This window comes from Lissotriton helveticus, chromosome 2_1 (assembly GCF_964261635.1).
Source record: "Lissotriton helveticus chromosome 2_1, aLisHel1.1, whole genome shotgun sequence".
NCBI lineage: Eukaryota > Metazoa > Chordata > Amphibia > Caudata > Salamandridae > Lissotriton > Lissotriton helveticus.
This window is the reverse complement of record NC_136059.1, coordinates 1,340,638,645-1,340,657,778: the sequence shown is the minus strand read 5'-3', so window position 1 is coordinate 1,340,657,778 and position 19,134 is coordinate 1,340,638,645. Positions and strand designations below refer to the sequence as shown.

Here is a 19,134-nt window from a genome sequence, read left to right as displayed (position 1 = left end):
TCCGGGAAAACGATTAATCACTGGAGTTCCCTTGACATTTTAATTGACGTCTGAAAATTGCTGGAAAATGATGTCCCCACCCCAAGTCAGCGAGCGCCCGGTGCGGTGGCACCGACCGCACCGCCCTAGAGCCGGCCCTGATTACCCACCCCCACAACCCACCCCCACGTGGGAGGCAAATATAAAAGCACATCTAAAATATTGAAGTCGGTTTTTTTGTTGATTGTGAATGCAACTTTTTTTATTGGAAACTTTCAATAAACAAAATTCTAAAAACAGAAACAAGATATCCATAAACAATAAATATATTTCTCTCTATACAGATGCATATTTATAATACAAATACAAAAATAGGACTTAAACATTCTATGAATGTTGCAGTATTACTAAATTATTTTGGCACTTTTCCGATTCCCGATTAAGAAATACATTTTCATGAACATTTATGGTCTTGAAAGGATCCTGTTTACATTGGTCTTTAGTTGGACAAGTGTCATAAAATCTTTTCACCACTGACATAGATGAACACAGATTAGCACCACATAAAACTAGTTTTTCCATTTAGCTCAGTCGAGATCCTTTTTTGTGCTGGAAAGTTCTCTTCAGAAAAGAGGATAAGGCTCAGTCTCTTAAGTGCAACGAAAACTCAGTAGACATCGAGTGATCACATACAGTCAACCACGTTGTTGGATCCCAGACCAACATCTCGGACTTGGCTACTTAGGCACGAACATACAGCGACTCCTGCTCCAGCTCTGCAGTGGGAAACCGAGCCCACCAGTTCCCATCTAGGAAATGAAGTTCAGATTTAGATTAAATTAAAAAGCATAAGCCATTTTTATACTTTTCACAAAAAAACGTTGAATCGTTCTCTTTGAATGCCTGCTTCATTTTTAGCTCCATTGTTAGACTAGCCATTCAGAATCGCTAGAGGGGCAACGATAAGTTATATTTTTAGATATTCAGCAAAAGTGAATAGTTCCCAACAAAATCAGTTCAGAGGTGGGAGAGAAGTGAGAATTGTGACCAGCATCAACCAATTATCTCTTTCAGTTTCTAGGTTATTAAAACACACTTCGGCCAAAGTCCTTTTGAGCATTGACACAAACTATGAATTAGAACACCACATCAAACTAATCACAGAGAAGATAAAAAATGTAAAAAGGTCTAACATCCAACTGAAGATTCACTTTGCGTCATATCAATGCAATGAAAAACATAAATCTTTGCTGTCTATATATAATCATCAAAATCCGGTTTATGTGTAGAGAGAGGGTGACGTTAAAAGAATTTGGCACGGTAAAGAAAATATTTGTCAAATCTAGTAAATTGGTTTTTAGCCATGCCGCACAGAATTCCATATGAAAAATATTAAAAAAAGAAAAAGTCTCACATGGCTGGGCGCGTTATTTTGTAGGCTCGCGTAGCACTCCAAAATAACGTGGCATATATTTTTTTTCTTTGTATTTACCAATCTCAGTGTTTTTAAAGCAGGTGAGGGAAGCAACATGGGGTGAAAGGAAGCAAACACAGGGTCAGAAGCAACATGTGGGCGTTCAATACAGCGCTGGATGCGAGGAAGCGGATGCAGAGAAAGAGAGTGCAATGTGGAGGCAAAAAGATGACGGAGTAACGTGAGGCGGATGGGGGAGAAGCACAAGAGTTACAAAGCAACCATGGCAACGGGGAAATATACAAGGACGAGCATAATGTGGCGTGCCCAGGGAAAAGCACACAGGTAAGAGACAAGCAACTCAGTGCACAGGGAGAGAGAAGTACACGAGGGAGACACCTGGAAAACACATGCTCCTATGGAGTGCTTAACCCAAAAGAAAAAAGTAGTGCTTGAAAAGTGAGCAGTAGAAGTAAGCCAGCTGTAAGGAAATAGGGGTTTTGCTGGTTTCTTCCCGCTTTTAGCCCCCATTTGGACAACTAGCTGCTGGTTCTTCGACTCAGAGTGCACCGAGGCCTGCTAACCAGACTTCAATGCTAGTGTTCTTACCCATTCATTACAAAGTGTATGTGGAATTGGCTATCCCCAATTGGCAAGTACTGACTTACTTATAAGTCCATAGTATATTGTACCCAGGGTACCAAGAGCTTGTAAGGCAGAGTGTCCACCCAGGGATGCAGCACTGTTTGTACCACCCTGCATGTGACAACTTACAAAGTGGCTCCCAGACTAGAAGGGCAGTTGTCACATTACCAATAATGGCAAAGCCACCACTTCCCTTAATAATATATATATATCAGTATCCCCTAAGAAGACCTACAGGCCTAAAGCAGGGAGCTATATATTATTAAGTGGGACATGTATGTTTATATATGTCCTTGTAGCAAAAACCCTCAAATTATTGTTTTGCTGTGGAAAAGTTAGTTGTCCCATTGGCTAACACAGGGTTACTTACAGGCTGGCACCCCAGCCTGGCTAAATTCTGGAAGGGACTAACTAACAGGGTACTGTAAGGTATCAAATTACCAGGGCATTAAACCCGACCTGATGCCAGGTCAAATTTAATGTCACTATTAAAATAATGCAACTTTAAGAAAGTTGCCACTCTGTGACTCAGCTGGTCCAGTAGCCTTACAACGGCACTGGCCCACAAACAGCCTTCTGCCTGCCTAGGGAGTTATGTAAACTCCCAGGCTCGAAAACAATAGAAGCCTGCTGCATGGAGAGGTATTGCCGTCCCCTTGCAGGAAGCTACACAGGTGAGCTTTGAAGGTAAAGCCGCCTTTGTTGGGCAAATGGTGATAACACTCCTGAGGGGCTACCCTTTGTTTAGGCAGACAGGCTGGAGACAGGGCCAGACCAGTGCGTAAACCGCTCTTCTAGAGAACATGTAGCCCACAGGTAGCCACACCTCTAGGGTGCGCTACCAAGCTCCAAACAGCCACGGTAGGGTGCCGACATATTGAGAGTGGGCAGAATAGTTCACTCTAGGATTGATAGGTACCACACATTGCTTTAAAATCATCACCAGATGGAGGGGGACCTGTAAGCCCATTGGCTAGGGGCCGTGTGGCCCTCACAGGGCACTTTCCTGGGATAAATATGGCACCCTAGCATCCTAGACCTCAGATCACATCGGAACTGGAACAAAGATCGAGGAAGGACCGCTGTGCTGCCCCAGGACAGCACAAAGAGAGTCTGCACCATATGTGGGAGTACACCTGCTGCACATTTGGTGCTAGTGAAGTTGGGACTGTGCCTGTGGCTCCTGGCGTGGGGTAAAGACGTGCCCCAGACCAAAGCATTGACTCTAAGGATCAGTGGCTGATCCCCTGGAACCAGATTCAGGGGCAAAAGAGCTGAAGAAGCCCAAACTGGCAAGTTGCTAGCCACCGGAGAAGATTCGCTGCTAGCTGCCACTGGGCTCCCCAAGAGACCGATCCTCTGCAGCCAAAATTTGCACCAGAGTCAGCAGGAACTCAGGACTGCTGTCAGAGTCCAGACTGGTTGCCCAAGAGGGACACTAGCCCCCACTAAAGGATTTTGCTTCAACAGCTGTGCCTGGAGACAGATAGCATCGACTGGCCTTCTACTATCTTGGAGAACTTTGTGGGGCCCGACCTCTGTGGCCAAAGTCGCACCACTTCACCCATGGACCAAGGAATCACCACAAAGGCACCCTCATCAACCGCACAGCAACCAGAGCTTCTTTTCATCCTGTATTCCCATCATCAGGACCATGCCATTATAGTCTGTGGCGGTCATGCTGTAAAGGATGGAACTGGACTGGAAAACACATTAGTGGCGGGGTAACTGTTCAAATCTACCTCCCTGCCCCCCCAGACCTTCTCCCTGTTGGATACGTTCACCTAAGCCATGCCGGAGTAGCCAAACTGTTTCAAACTTTTGAAAAGTTTACAAACTTTTTGTTGACCAATGCTTGTTTCCGGTTGGAATTGAAAGTGATTACACTTTAAAAAAATCTATATCTCTGGAGCGCTCAGTTGAATTTTACTTATCAAGGACTCTAAAAATTAATTGAAATATACTCTTTTTATGAATTTGGTGTTGTGCTTCTGTACGGTTGTGTGGCTTTCTTATTTTGTTGTTTGGTACTGTTAAATGCTATACACTAGGCTCCTTTGTTCAAGCATTGCCGCTTGAAAGCCCTAGCTAGCCAGGGTTGAGCTTAAAGTTGTTCAACGAGCCTGACTGGACCCAAGACCGTTTTGGCAAGTGTTTTCCATGGCAAGGCTACACAGTCATAACATTTACTACACTCAAATCCTCACATCAACCAAGAGAGATGGTAACCCAACCAATAGTAAGCAATGGGCGGGCTCCCAGTTCCTCTATGTTCGTACTATGCCTGCAATATGTCTCGCAACAGACAGCAAATGCACGGTCTAGCAGGTCTAAACCGTTAAGGTGCTAAAACACAGGAAAGGTTGGGCATCTTATTGAGAGTGGGGCAACCCCAATACAACAGCAGTCTAGGTTGGGTCTTATGGAAGCTAGGGTTTTCCATGAAACATGTGCTTTTTCTCTGGGTATTGTGGCAGACTTCTAACTCCACTGCCAATAATTACTTAGCTCAATACCATTTCATAATGAAGTTATTACTTTTTTTAAGCCCTCCAATCTAACTGTGTGGACAACCCCACTTTTCACATAACTAGGTTAGAGTCTTGTGCAATGCATCCAAAGTTTGTGTCTCTCATTCTTCAGTCCATAGGTAATGGCAATATTGCATTTGTCCGTTGAAAGATCTATTCTTACATCTCCGACCTCTATCACTTGATTGTTGTTTATTATGATATTCTCTGGTGCTGAATTCCGTAATAAATTGGTTAACGGACAGAAATGTGCAGCCCCCACGTTAAGCTACATCTTTCCTTCAACGTAACTTGCTGCCACTAAGTAGGTATTTGTCAGTGGTAGTTGGAAGTAAACTCCTAACATAGAAGTAGCATCTTCAAGCCTGGCTTTGGAAAAGGGATATAGCTAGATAAATACATCCTGCTACTTATAGGACAGTAGATGGTGGGAGCAAGCCAGAGTTTTATATAGCGCAAATTAAACCCGAAGATATTGGGTATCATAGCACCAGTTTCGATACACAAGGACACATTCATTGTTTTGTGAGGCACTTGGAGATAAAGTGATTTGCCCAGAATCATAGGATGTTGAGCGTCGTTGCGGAGACTCGAAACCGGATCCCCAGCTTCGACATCGACCGCTCTAGCCGTAGGGCTACATCCTCTCCCCATTGAATGATTTATGTTTCTACATAATCTAAACTGGGTCAGTGTTGTTTTTCACATGACTTTCTTTCGTCACTAGAGGGGAACGTATCAGAAAAACTCTTTCACAGCTCTTCCTGCAGTTTCTTGAATTACTTTGGTTGTGTCTGCAGTAGAACTGTTGCAGAAGTCGGAGTTATGGTGCCTCTGGAGTTATTAATCCTTTAGTACCTTAGAAATCTCTAAACTTACAAACTTCAGTTACTAACATACGAGTCAGGGAAAGCCTACGGGAGCAGCATGTTGTGAGGAATAGTTTCAACTAGTCTCATGAAAGGTGTAGCGTAGACAACAACACTTTCACGGTTTAGAGCTCCTCTAGATTGCAGATTTTCTTTTTCTAAATATACCTTTCAAACTGGAATGTCCAATCAATCATAAATTAAGTCTGATCTCAGGAAAATCGAGAAGCCGAATTGGCAATAAAAGGAGTGGTCTATAGTTCTGTTGCTTTTGAAATTAAAAGTTTAAATCTATACCAATATGTACACTCCGACACAGGTTCAAGGGTCTTTCTATAATGTTAGAAATAAATGGAATTATTTATGGCTGACTTTTGAAGACATGTATGCTGGGGATAGCATGAAGTTACAATTTGGACCAAGTCCAGTCTTACTTTTCCTCATTAAAAGTCTGGTTATTCAAAAAAAAATTCCAACATATTGATTTTAAAATAGATATGTTGCTACAGCAAGACATGGAAATAATAGTAAGTAAAACAATGGGGCGTTCATTCTCCACAATTTTCCCATTGCTCCCACCTGAGTTTTTCCTCCCTCTAGAGCACTCACAGCAGGCTGTCTAGCAGGACTTTATGAGTGAACCCTTGAATGTTCGTACATCCCATTCTATGGTGGTGGTCAATGATGACCTGGGATTAATGGTGACCCCTCTATAATCTGCCCATTTCCTCCAGATCTTAGTGTGTTTCTGAGGGAATCCCTTAGCCTCATATACGGAGCGATCTCTACTTATGCACCTGTCAAGGACCCTGCACCACTTCTCCAGGGAAGGAGGGTCGCTAGCTTTCCATGTGCGGGCAATGTCTCGCTTGGCCACAGAAAGGCCCAGATGAACATAAGTTACTTACCTGTAAACTGTGGTTCTCCAGTATTGGTGTCTTTCATAGATTCACATGCTTGAATATTCCCCGTCGTCGAAGTGGGAGTCCCACGGTACATAAATAGCAGTAATATATGCATGTATACATGAGAAATACAATAAATAAAATATACACACATATAATGCAATAGAAAAGTAAACTTGAAAAAAGTACCATAGAACAGAATAGGCCCATTGAAAAGCCCAAGGGAGAAGACACTTTAGTAACATATTAGAGTCATTATGTGTTGGTCCACATTCCAGCCAATCAGGCTGTAGCCTCCTCTAGAACCTTCTCCTCAGAAGCCCAAGTCCTCAGATTTTCGTAGCACAAGTAAGTATAAATGCTTGAGGAGAAGAGAGCCTCTGAGGGGAGGACGGGAGGGTCGCATGTGAATCTATGAAAGACACCAATACTGGAGAACCACAGTTTACAGGTAAGTAACTTATGTTCTTCTCCAGTATTAGGGGTGTCTTTCATAGATTCACATGCTTGAATAAGAGTAGAAAGCAGTAAACCATACATTAGTCATAAAGGCAATATACGATTAAAATCATGGCAAAACATATCACTTAATAAGCCATAAATAACAAAACATGAAAAAACCTTTATGACTGGAGGCGGGAAGCAACAGAGGCTCACCTTTATCGGAAAAGATTCCACAGCACCGCTTGACCTACTGCCGCATCCGCGGCATCTGTTGATCGCAGGCAGTAGTGCTTCGTAAAAGTATGGCTGCTCGACCAAGTAGCAGCTCTGCAGATGTGTCTCAGAGGTACCCCCGCAAAGAGGGCAGCAGAAGTCGAGACGGCTCTCGTGGAATGAGCTCGAGCTGGAGCAGGAAGGGGCTTGCCGGCCCGTTGATGACAGTAGGATATGGCAGACGAGATCCATCTGGTGATAGTCTGTTTGGTCACAGATTGACCTTTGCACACTGGGCTATATGCTACAAATAGTTGATTTGTCTTTCGAAATGCTGCTGTGCGTTGAATGTAAAACTTGAGGCAACGTTTCACATCCAGAGTGTGCAAAGAGCGTTCCGCTGCAGATTGTGGTGCAGGAAAGAAAGTCTTAAGAATAATTGGTTCATTGAGGTGGAAGTCACTGGGAACCTTTGGAATAAAACTGGGATTTGTTCTCAAAGTAACAGCCTCGTTGGAGAACTGTAAAAACGGTGTTGTATAGTGAAAGCCTGGATGTCGCTGACGCGTCTGGATGAAGTCAGAGCCAGCAAAAGAGCCACTTTCCAGGTGAGGAATTTGAGACTGGAAGAATGGATGGGCTCGAAAGGAGGCAAAAGTAGTTGAGACAAAACCAGATTCAGACACCAAGAAGGTGGAGGCCGACGGATTGGTGGGAACATCCGAAAGAGGCCCTTGAAGAATTGTCTAATTATTCTGGAGGAGTACAAAGATGTTACGCCATCATGGCGAAAGCGAGAAATTGCAGCCAGAAACACCTTCAGAGTGGAAGGTGATAGTCCTGATCTTGCTAAAGACAGGAAGAAAGGCAAGATCTGTGCAGGCTGAGCACACATGGGATCCAGATTTTTAGTGGAACACCAAGTACAGAATCGCCTCCACTTTAGCTGATAAGTTTTGATGGTAGACGGAGCGCGAGCACTAGCTAGGACCGTCCTACAATCCTTGTCGATATTCATGTGTGCAAATTCATTGTACTCAGGTTCCAAGCATGAAGTTGGAGATATGCTGGATCCGGATGGCATATCTGACCTTGCTGCATCGTGAGAAGATGTGGCAGAGGGTGCAATTGTATCGGATTTGTCAGAGAGAACAGAAGAAGATCCGAAAACCAAGGACGTCTCGGCCATTTGGGTGCGATCAGGATCATTCGACACTGTTGGAACCTCATCCTGTGCAACAGGCGAGGGATGAGCGGAAGTGGAGGAAATGCATAGATGAAGTCGTTCGACCAGTCTATTGAAAAGGCATTCCCGCTCGACTCCTTGTGTGGATGCCGGCTCGCAAAACGTGGACACTTCCGGTTGAGAGCAGTTGCAAAGAGATCCAACTGTGGTCGGCCCCACTGACGGAAGATGAAATCCAACGTTGGTCGATTGATTTCCCATTCGTGGTTGTCCGACAAGGCTCTGCTGAGCGAGTCCGCCAGAACATTGGCCACACCTGGTACATGGACAGCTGTGAGATGTATTTGTCGCTGGATAGCCCAATCCCATATTTCCTGTGCCAGTTGAGACAGCACGAGGGACCTTGTGCCGCCCTGTTTGTTGATGTAGTGCATGCTGGTGGTGTTGTCCGTTCTCACCAGCAATGTTTGTCCCTGCACTAATCTCTGAAAGGACTTCAGGGCCAAGAAAATCGCCAGTAGTTCCAAGCGATTTATGTGCCAAGTGCGCTGGGACGCCCTCCATTTCCCCTTCACGGACATCCCGTTGAGATGCGCCCCCCAACCTTCTAGGGAAGCGTCTGTCGTCAGCGTAAGTGTTGGTGGTTCGTCTCTGAATGAACGACCTGTCGCTATGTTCGTAGGATGAGCCCACCACTCCAAAGCGTGTTGAATGCAGGGCGTTAGGTGGATCTTGTCTTCGAACGAACCCGATATCTGCTTCCACTGCCTGTCCAGTTCCTCCTGTAGAGCCCTCATGTGATGTCTGCAGTTGGGAATTAACTGAATGCACGAAGAGGCCATGCCGAGGAATGATTTGTACATCCGGACAGAAACGTACTGTCTTGACTGTAGGAACTGTACTTTCTTTAGCATTCGAACTTGTCTCTCTTGAGAAACGAAGACCTGCCCCAGCCGAGAATCGAGCGAGGCTCCTAGAAAGTCTCGCTGTTGAGATGGTTGAAAATGGGACTTTTGGTAATTGATGGACAATCCCAATGTTTCGAATAGGGAAATGCATACTTGTGTGTGCTGTTCCGTTAACTGAAAAGTCTTGGCCTTTATCAGGCAGTCGTCCAGATACGGATAGAACTGGATGCCCTGTAGACGCAGATAGGCAGCGACCGGGGCAAGAAATTTGGTAAAAACCCTCGGTGCTGATCGAAGGCCGAATGGTAGGACATTGAATTGATAATGAAATTGGCCGACTGTAAAACGGAGATATTTCCTGTGACTGGGTTGAATAGGCACATGGAAATATGAATCTTGAAGGTCTATTGTTGAAAAGAACTTTCCTGGAATGAGGAAATTCAAGATTTGAAGCAGGGTTAGCATCTGAAAAGTCTTTGAGGCGATGAACTTGTTCAGAGCCCTCAAGTCTAAGATGGGACGCCACTCTCCTGATTTTTTCTTCACGAGAAAAAAGCGGGAATAAAATCCCCTGCCGTGTTGACCTTGCGGTACCACTTCTATGGCTCCTTTCTGGATCAATAGCTTCACCTGAGCCATCAGTTCTTTGAAATGGGGAGAAGGTGGACCCGAAGGTGGACGAGTGGGGGGGAATTTCGTGAATTCCAGAGTATGTCCTTTTGAAACAATGTCCAAGATCCATCGGTCGGTGGTTATGTTGGACCAATTGAAGAAGAACTTTGAGATCTGACCTCCAAGATGTACAATCGGAAGAGGGTAACATTTTGGATTGTCACTTTTTTGTTGGTGTTTGCACCACCTCTGTAATTGGACTTACGCTGGTATGGTCTGGAGTTGGATGAACGACCCTGGGACTGATAGGAGCCCCTCTGTCTGTTATCATTGTAGTGGTATGATCGATATTGACCCGTTCCACGAAAAGTAGAGGTTCCTCCTCCTCTACCGCGTGCCCCACGAAAAGGCTTTTTCCGATATTGTAAAGTTGTTAAGGACTTTGCTGTGTCCGTGTCCTTCTTTATCAATTCCAAAGCATCATCAACGTGTTTTCCGAATAAAGATTCGCCGTCGTAGGGTAAATCCAAAACCCTGGATTGAACCTCTGGACGGAAGGTGGTTGATGAAACCTTCATCCTAGACTGCGCCACTATAGCTCTAAAGGAAAACTTCTTTGCCTACAAGGACAACCTCTATTTACAAACTACGGGGACCTCGATGGGTAGTACCTTTGCTCCCAGCGTGGCTGGGCTGTATGTCGCTGATTTTGAAGCAAGACATATCACGCAACCCAATAGCCCCTATACGTCATCCATAAAGATATGGAGACGTTACATTGACGATATCTTGATTATATGGACAGGCGATGATGAACAACTACAGGCTTTTCTTGGTTGGATCAACACACTAGACGCAAACCTGAAGTTCACCTCTGAACTGAGCAAAACAGAACACAAGCTTTCACCCCAGACCTTTAAAAGAAAACCTACCTTATGGGCAATATTTGCTTATCAGACGCAACTGCTCTGAGCTCCAAGACTTCAAGATCCAATCCGCTGATTTAACAGAGAAACTGAAGTCTCGAGGCTACCCCACCCAGATACTGAACAAGGGTTACAAGAGGGCTCGCAACCAACCACGTGAGTCTCTCCTCGAAGACAGGTCTACCAATAATCAAACCATACCATTGACCTGTGTAACCACATTCAACACAATGTCCAACTACTTGAAAAAATCAATCAACAAAAATTGGCGCATTGTGTCCAGTATCAAAACAGATTGGGAAAAAACGTAGTTCTCCTTCAAGAAAGGGCGCAGCCTCAAAGATACCCTTGTTCACACTCGACCCAAAAGTGAGGCACCAACCCCAGGACAATCAATCACGGAAATGTGGGGTCTACCACAAATCACTGGACACTTCCCCTGTGCGAACTGTAGCGTTTGTCATTTGACAACACACACAAAAACTCTAGAACTTGAACCGGGGAAGATATGGACACAGAAATGTCACACCAATTGTAACACGCAAAATGTTGTTTACCTGATCACCTGTTCCTGCGACCTGCGTTACGTAGGAATGACGACCCGCAAAGTTAAGCAAAGGATAGGGGAACACCGTTCCAATATCAGGTGCAAGAAACTGACCACCAAAATGAGTCGCCACTTCCTGGAGCACAATCATACTCCCAATGACCTGCGTTGGACTGTCATCGAGCATGTGACTGGCACCCTGAACCTTCCTAATCTCCTTTTTGAGAAAGAGCAAAGGTGGGTGTACAGATTGGGTACCCACCTTGTAGGTCTTAATGACGATATTCCGTGGAATACAGTAATGAAGTGAACGAGTTTAGAGTCAGTGGATTTCAGACTAAGCGAAACTGCACAACGGGCTCCTAATGTATAAACCTAACCCCTTACAATCGATTCTGACGGTAGCTGGTTACAAAATTGACGATCTTCCTTGTGTCTAACTGTTTGCCACTAACTGCCTGGATATACTTCCCTCCAGGGAACACTGCATATATCTGACGCACAGGGCTTAGCTCTGCGAAGGATGGTATCTGTCAAGTGCCGGTTCGTAACTCGCAACCGAGAGTCAGAGTCAGCACGGCGTTTATGCGCCAATCAGAATCACACACCTTTCTGTTTATCTGGGTCACCAAGCAACGCACAATCATGTGACCGGTCACGCCCCCTAAAAACCTCTTCCGTGTATACACGGGGCACCTAGTAATGCGTAACTCTGTGACCACTAGTCTGAGCCAATCAAACGCACTGTTCGGCAACACGTCATCTGGCCACGCCCACCCGGAAGCAATTGCCGCCTCGCCGCTTTGCTTTTAAACACAGAACCGAGCCCGCGTCTACATCGTCGGGGTCCAGTTCGAGGGTGACGTAGGTGGACTACGGGTGCCGAGCGTCGAGGGCGTAAGTGGGAGTCCTCTGCTGTGAATAGAGCTAAGTACAGATCGCGCTCCGTTTTCCAAGGGGCTTTACACTATTATGACATCGTTTTTGTTTTCCCTTGTTCTGCCATACTACAGGGTGTGCCGAATACGCTTCCACCCCCCCTCCTGAGACCCAGGGTGTTTATTCATAACACCCCAAAAGTGAGACAATTTTAATTTGATGGCGATCTTTACATATTTTTATATTGATCGCAAGGCTGACGATCTTCTATGAAGATTTTCACTGTTTTTATCCCCTAATCACTTCTAGTTTGTACCACGAATAGTACACTACACCTCTCTTAGCTCATGCGAACCCGGGGCTAATAGGTGGTGTTAACCATAGCGCTATTCTACCACAGCTAGATTGCCTTTCACCTTTGGAGCACGTTATTCTCTACAGAACCTATGACAACCTGGAATAATTCTAAATGTTTGTCTTGTTCTACTTGTATGTCTCTGTCCTCTTCTTTCCAGGTGCAGAAACGATCAGTAGAAGCCTCCTAAACCAGGAGTAATTAGGAATAATTTTCTATTCCTAATTTTTTTGCACTTTTTACACCACTTTTTAATTTTTTCACACTCACGTCCCCAGGTAAGGGTGGGCCTTAGCGTGCCCATACCGCCGGGGTTTTTCACACCCAGTCCTGATGAATTGCCGGGTGAATTAACACCGTTTCAATGGCAAGAAACATGTCGACTACTCTGTAGGAACCCACCACTCAATTAAAGTGGACTGGTCCCTCACATTTTTTAGATCTATTGTCTTTAGTGATCATTTAATAAAGTGTTATCTCAGATACACTACTGACATTTTTAAATCTCCATCACCCACTAATTTACATTTGCACGCAACACGCCCTCTACTCACCATCCCGCTCCGCAGTAATTCTGGCGTTGCAGCACACCAAAGAGACACTCTGTCTCTTTGGTGGGGCCCGATGATGAAGCATGTCATCACTAGGTGGTGAGTGAGGGCCTTCCTTAACATCCCAGTGTGGCTGTTTTGGTGCTCCCGTGAACGGCATAGTCCTTTCTCCATGGACACTCTTTCTTTTGTTTATAGGAGAGGAGGGTGGTTGATTTTAGCCAGCCTTGACGGCGCAAGACTGCTGCACCCGCTAGTTGGCGGAAACCAGTGGAGGATATATCGACGGCACAGTCGATTATTTCTGCCGAAATTTTTTCTCCTTCGAGAATGATGGCCTGCGCTTCATCCCGGATGGAATCGGGCATCTGAGGGATCAGACCAGCAATCTCAGACCACATTTGTCGGTCGTAGCGACCTAGAATAGCCAAGGCGTTGGATGCTCTCACGGTTGTCGCTGCCATAGTGGTAAATTGTTTACCAATTGAGTCTAATTTTCGGCCATCCTGATCAGGCGGAGATGTCAGAGGTATGGCCAGATTTCGAGACCTCTTTTGTGCAGCCTGAGTGATCACTGAATCCGCTTTAGGTTGGGAAACTAAACAGGCCGGAGAAGAAGGAGGCGCTTTATATTTTTTGTCCAATCTGGGCAGAACCGCTGGTATTGAGTTTGGACGTTCCATTAACTTTAGACCTTCTTCCCATATGTGGTCTATGATAGGAATGGTATGGGTTTGTTTCTGAGGTAAGTCCTTAAAATCGTAAAGAAAACAATCTGCTTGTTGTGCCTCGATTGTTAAGTGGAACCTTTTTGCAGCACGAACCATAAGGTTATGAAAACTTGCGATATCTACTGGTGGAGAAGCTCTTGGCGATGCCGGTGGAGTAGAAGGCGTCTGTGCCCTATAATTGTCCCAATCTTGCATGTCATCATCGGTGTCATTATCCCCAGTGTCATGAGGAGTCTGGTTCCCATGATCCGAACCAACACCCGATGGAGACGTAGGTGCAACCGGCGCCGGAGCTTGAGGTCGAGGCGCTGGAGACGAAGGTCGGGGTGCTGGAGACTGAGGTCGAGGTGTCGGAGACTTTGGCCGAGGTGTCGGAGACTGCCGGTGCGCTTGTGGTGCTGGAGAAGTAGGTAATGATGGTGGAAACCTACGATTGTAGTCGTCCAGCATATGTTGCAGGTTTTGTACCAAAGACAAAGGAATTTGTGTAACCTGTTCGTAAGTAGTTGGTTCTGCCACATCAAGTGGAAAAAGTTCATTCCCATCTTCGACGTTAGTATGTGTATGTTCATCCTCGTCAGTGTATTCCTGACATTTAATGTTTAATTCAGAAGGACTGGATGCTGGTTCATAAATTTGATCTATTTCAGAGTCATTTCCTGATTCCTCTTCTCCAGACTGGAGTAATTTGTCCGGAGGCTGAGATCCACTCCTTATCGGACTTAACTGAATGAGTGGAACAGACTTGAGAGACGAGGCCGTAACTACTCTAAAAGTGGTAGTAGTCTGTAAAGGTTGGTGCGACGTCAACAAGCCCGTCGACGAGATCTCCACAGTCTTAGCACCACTCTGACGATCATGTGCCGTTGCCGCAGAAACAGGCGTATGAATTGGCAGGGATTTCTTGGTCGACGTTGATTTTTTGGTCGTCGACGAAGTTGCAGTTTTCGCCGTCGACGAAGATGCTTGCGTTGACGATAAAGTTGCCGTCGACGGACCAGCCGTCGACGGAGTGGTCACCGTCGACGATGTTGTTGCCGTCGACGAGGCAGGCGTCGACGAGGCAGGCGTCGACGAAGCACTCGTCGACGAGGAAGATCCCGTCGTCGGAGTTGTCGTCGACGACGATGGCTTATTCTTCGTCGACGGAGGACCCATCGACGGAAGGCACGTCGACGAGGACTTCTTCGTCGACGGTTTGATCGTCGACGAGATCTTTATAATCGAAGAGATGGGCCTCACCTCGTGGCTGCTCGTCGACGAGATGGTCGTCGTCGTCACGGAGCTGATTGACAGAGAACAAGTGGTCGTCGACGTAGAAACAACCGTGACTGATTTAGTAGTTGCTGAGGACGTCGACGGACGCGTCGACGAGCCCGTCGACGAGCCGGTGCCCGTTTTTGAAGAGGAGGGCATAATTTTGGGTTTCGCCAGAGAGCCAGGTCCCGTAGGCGCGCCCTGAAGCAAATCCTGTAGGGAGACATCCTTAAAAGACCCCAACATTTTACTTTTCTTTAGAAAAGGAGAGGGTACTTCGGTCTCAGACCCACGCTTCTGTGAGGATTTTGAAAATCCAGATGACATACTCTCAGCATCAGAAACCACATTTTCTGAAGTTTTCAACCTCTGCAACCATAGAAGGAGACGGGCCTCTCTATCCCTCAAAGTCTTAGGGGGAAAAGTGCGACAGAACTTGCAGGTAGAGGCATTATGATCCGGGTAAAGGCAGTAAATGCACTTACTGTGTGGGTCCTCATGAAAAAGACGCAATTTACCACAGGATGGCCAGGCCTTGAACAAGGTTTTCTTTGTAGATGACATTTTTTAAGAGAAAAAACAGCTAGAACTGGTGAAAACTGAGCAGAGCTCAGGGAGACTCCCTTCACACGACGTGCGGTAGAAAATCTGAGGACTTGGGCTTCTGAGGAGAAGGTTCTAGAGGAGGCTACAGCCTGATTGGCTGGAATGTGGACCAACACATAATGACTCTAATATGTTACTAAAGTGACTTCTCCCTTGGGCTTTTCAATGGGCCTATTCTGTTCTATGGTACTTTTTTCAAGTTTACTTTTCTATTGCATTATATGTATGTATATTTTATTTATTGTATTTCTCATGTATACATGCATATATTACTGCTATTTATGTACCGTGGGACTCCCAGCATGTGAATCTATGAAAGACACCCCTAATACTGGAGAAATAGTGGTGACAGGCTATACTGATCTTCCTCAAAGTCGCTGGTGATATTTTGTAGAACTAACCTTGGGTCAGAGGGGATAGTCCTCCCAGAACCGCACAGACAGGAGAGTACCTTCCTCCAGAATTGCTACACCCTCCCACACGACCACGTAGTATGTAGAAGGTCCCCCCCCACCCCAACCAGAGAATTTCACATGGGAGGCAAATGGGAAAGGTCACCACCCGTATCCACCAAGGTGTATGTCTAGTAAGGTATGCCCTGTGAAGATATTTCAACTGGATGAGGCAGAATCAGGTCACGGTTGGTGTGTGTCGCGAGAGGCAAGAGTCTCTGCCCATTCTTCATTTGTGAGGGTAACCAAGTCTCACTCCCATGTATGTCTCTCTTCAGTGGATGTGTCAGACATGTGGTGTATGAACAAACCGTATATTTGTGTCACCTTATGGTCCTCCAGATCCCCCATGAGCAATTTTGCCTCTGGGGGTTGTACTCAGGAGGGATTCTAAGTTCCCTGATAAAGGGTCCTAGTCACCGTCTCTAGGCCGCGCGCGCACCTCCCTGACGTCAGCGCGCACCACCTAGCGTGGAGCGCGTACACAGGACGTCGCTAGAGAGTCGCGTTGCCCGCCGCTTTTAGAGAGCGAGCGGCGCGATCATGAGGCACTTTTCCGTGTGGTGGCGGCGGAGCGGGCGTGAGGAGTTCAGGTAAGGAGACGGGGGGGCTGGTGGCGTATGTGGCGCTTGCGGCTGTGTGGGAGCGTGGCAGACTGTGGCCTTTTGTTTAAATATTGCTGATAATCAGAGCCCCTTCACGGGCTCCGATTAACAGCAATACTTAAACAAAATGCCACAGTCTGCCTCGCGCTTTACTAACAAAAGCGTAGACACTTTCCAAACACAGCGTGAACTTTAGCACATGCTGTGTTTGGAAAGTGTCTACGCTTTTGTTAGTAAAGCGCGAGGCAGACTGTGGCATTTTGTTTAAGTATTGCTGTTAATCGGAGCCCGTGAAGGGGCTCTGATTATCAGAAATACTTATACGAGAGGCCAGCGCGGGTGGGGAACAAGCGGAACTGAAGGCGAGAGGGAAGGCACACAAAACGAGTGGGAGAGAGGGCATAAAGGCACAAAAAACGAGTGGGACAGAGGGCAGAAAGAGTGGGACAGAGGGCATAAAGGCACACAAAACGAGTGGAACACAGGACAGAAAGGCACAAAAATCGAGTGGGAGAGAGGGCATAAAGGCACAAAAAACGAGTGGGACAGAGGGCAGAAAGAGTGGGACAGAGGGCATAAAGGCACACAAAACGAGTGGGACAGAGGGCATAAAGGCACAAAAACGAGTGGAACACAGGACAGAAAGGCACAAAAAACGAGTGGGAGAGAGGGCATAAAGGCACAAAAAACGAGTGGGAGAGGGGGCACAAAGGCACCAAAAACCAGTGGGACAGAGGGCAAAAGGGCAACAAAAACGAGTGGGACACAGGGCAGAAAGGCACCAAAAACGAGTGGGACAGAGGGCAAAAGGGCACCAAAAACGAGTGGGACAGAGGGCAGAAGGGCACCAAAAGGCCCCAAAAGCGAGTGGGACAGAGGGCAGAAGGGCACCAAAAGCGAGTGGGACAGAGGGCAGAAAGGCACGCACAAAAAACGAGTGGGACAGAGGGCAGAAAGGCACAAAAAACGAGTGGGACAGAGGGCAGAAGGGCACCAAAAACGAGTGGGACAGAGGGCAGAAGGGCAAAAAAACAAGTGGGGCAGAAGGGAACCAAAAACGAGTGGCATTTGGCGCCGCAGACACGCATAGCCATAGTTGCAGCGCACAGAGACCCTCCACTGCCGCACACAGAGGAAAAAAATTAGAGGGAACATTGGTCCTAGCCAATGCTGAACTTGGAGAGATCGATAAAATTAGCTGCATTGTAAGTAGTATTAAGTCTGTAACGTTTGGTATGATTTAAGGAGCATGCCATCCATCAGGTCCCATAGAACAGAAATACCCATCATTTCCCACTTGTGGAATCTCTCCAACACAGTTACTTGTGGCAACATAAGCCCTCACACAGTGATGTCTGCTCTGTGAGTTTAACTTCCCAACCCATGCATCTCAAGGTAGATGTCCATAAACAGATCAATATTTTTGTCGGGAGAGGTACCCTTGCTCTAGCTCCAAATAAGAGGTGGTGAATGGGGGTCCCATGAAGTGCCCATTTCTCCGTCCTGTATGCAGAGTCTACCTGTATACCGTACCACCGTATGTTAATAATCATGAGGTGTAAGGCCATGTTGTAAGATTTGATGTCTGCTGCCACAATGCCCTCATCATAAGTAGATCTAAAACAATTTGCAAGGGCTATGTGTGGAAGTCCATAATTCCACAGGAAGCTGCAGAAAATGGAATGTAGTTTTACGAAAGAAGGGGTAATTTTGTAGTTGGTAGTGGAATTGGGGGTATGGTCACCCATAAGGGGCCGTGAGAGTGCGACCACGTCCTCACATCTGTCTTTCTTTGTGTTGCAATTGTTTTTATTGTTCCGATTTATACAGCATGGATAATCATCATCCAGCAGTCAGGTGTGACAACTTTGTATAGCAGTAAACAGGATGAGAAAATACATAGTAATAAGAAGGGAGGAGGTGGGGTAGGAAAGAAGTTGCAGAGGGTGAGGTAGGAAACAATACCTGAGGGCTAAGAGCTGACACTGGCAAATGCTCTCAAGTAATACCGAAGACCAAGGATGGTAACCTGCGTGGGGAACAGTAAACGTCCATGTCCCTGACGTAGGGTTAGCCCCCAAAGGGCGCATTTAACAGTGATTGTAGGGTCACAGGCTTTCAAGAGGGGGTAGGGGAAGATGAGCATACTGGGTAAGAGGCATCTCCTGTCTGTGTGGAGGTGAGGCTATTAACTAGGGTGCCCGGGATCAGTTGGGGCAGCAGCCAAGGTTGTGATGTAAAACCGGGAGGAGGACAGGGAGGCCCTCTATTCCTACTGCCAGTATCATCCATACATTGCTGAAGAAAGGACTGGGGACCTCATCTGCCATTTTTGGTGTGGAAGGAGGGGGTGGGTGATGTAATTTGGTGGGTCTGGGTGTCCGCAAGGGGGGTGAAAGGGGAGGGGAGAAGGGATTGTGGGAGGGGGAGGGTTAGAAGGGACAGGGAGGGAGAGAGAGAGAGAAAAGGACGCAAATGGGGAGTTGGGGCAAAGGGGTGGGACTAGAAAGAATGGGGTA

General features: G+C 46.4%; 1 protein-coding gene across 1 annotated transcript in view; it reads right to left on the bottom strand.

The window, feature by feature from the left end:
- Positions 1 to 211: 211 nt before the first annotated feature.
- KLHL8 (kelch like family member 8) overlaps positions 212 to 19,134 on the bottom strand; it is a 335,665-nt gene continuing 316,742 nt past the window's right edge. The window contains exon 10 of the mRNA XM_078676272.1: positions 212 to 788. Coding sequence (XP_078532398.1) covers positions 665 to 788 — 124 coding nt within the window. The 3' untranslated portion in view covers positions 212 to 664. The remainder of the gene's footprint in view (positions 789 to 19,134) is intronic.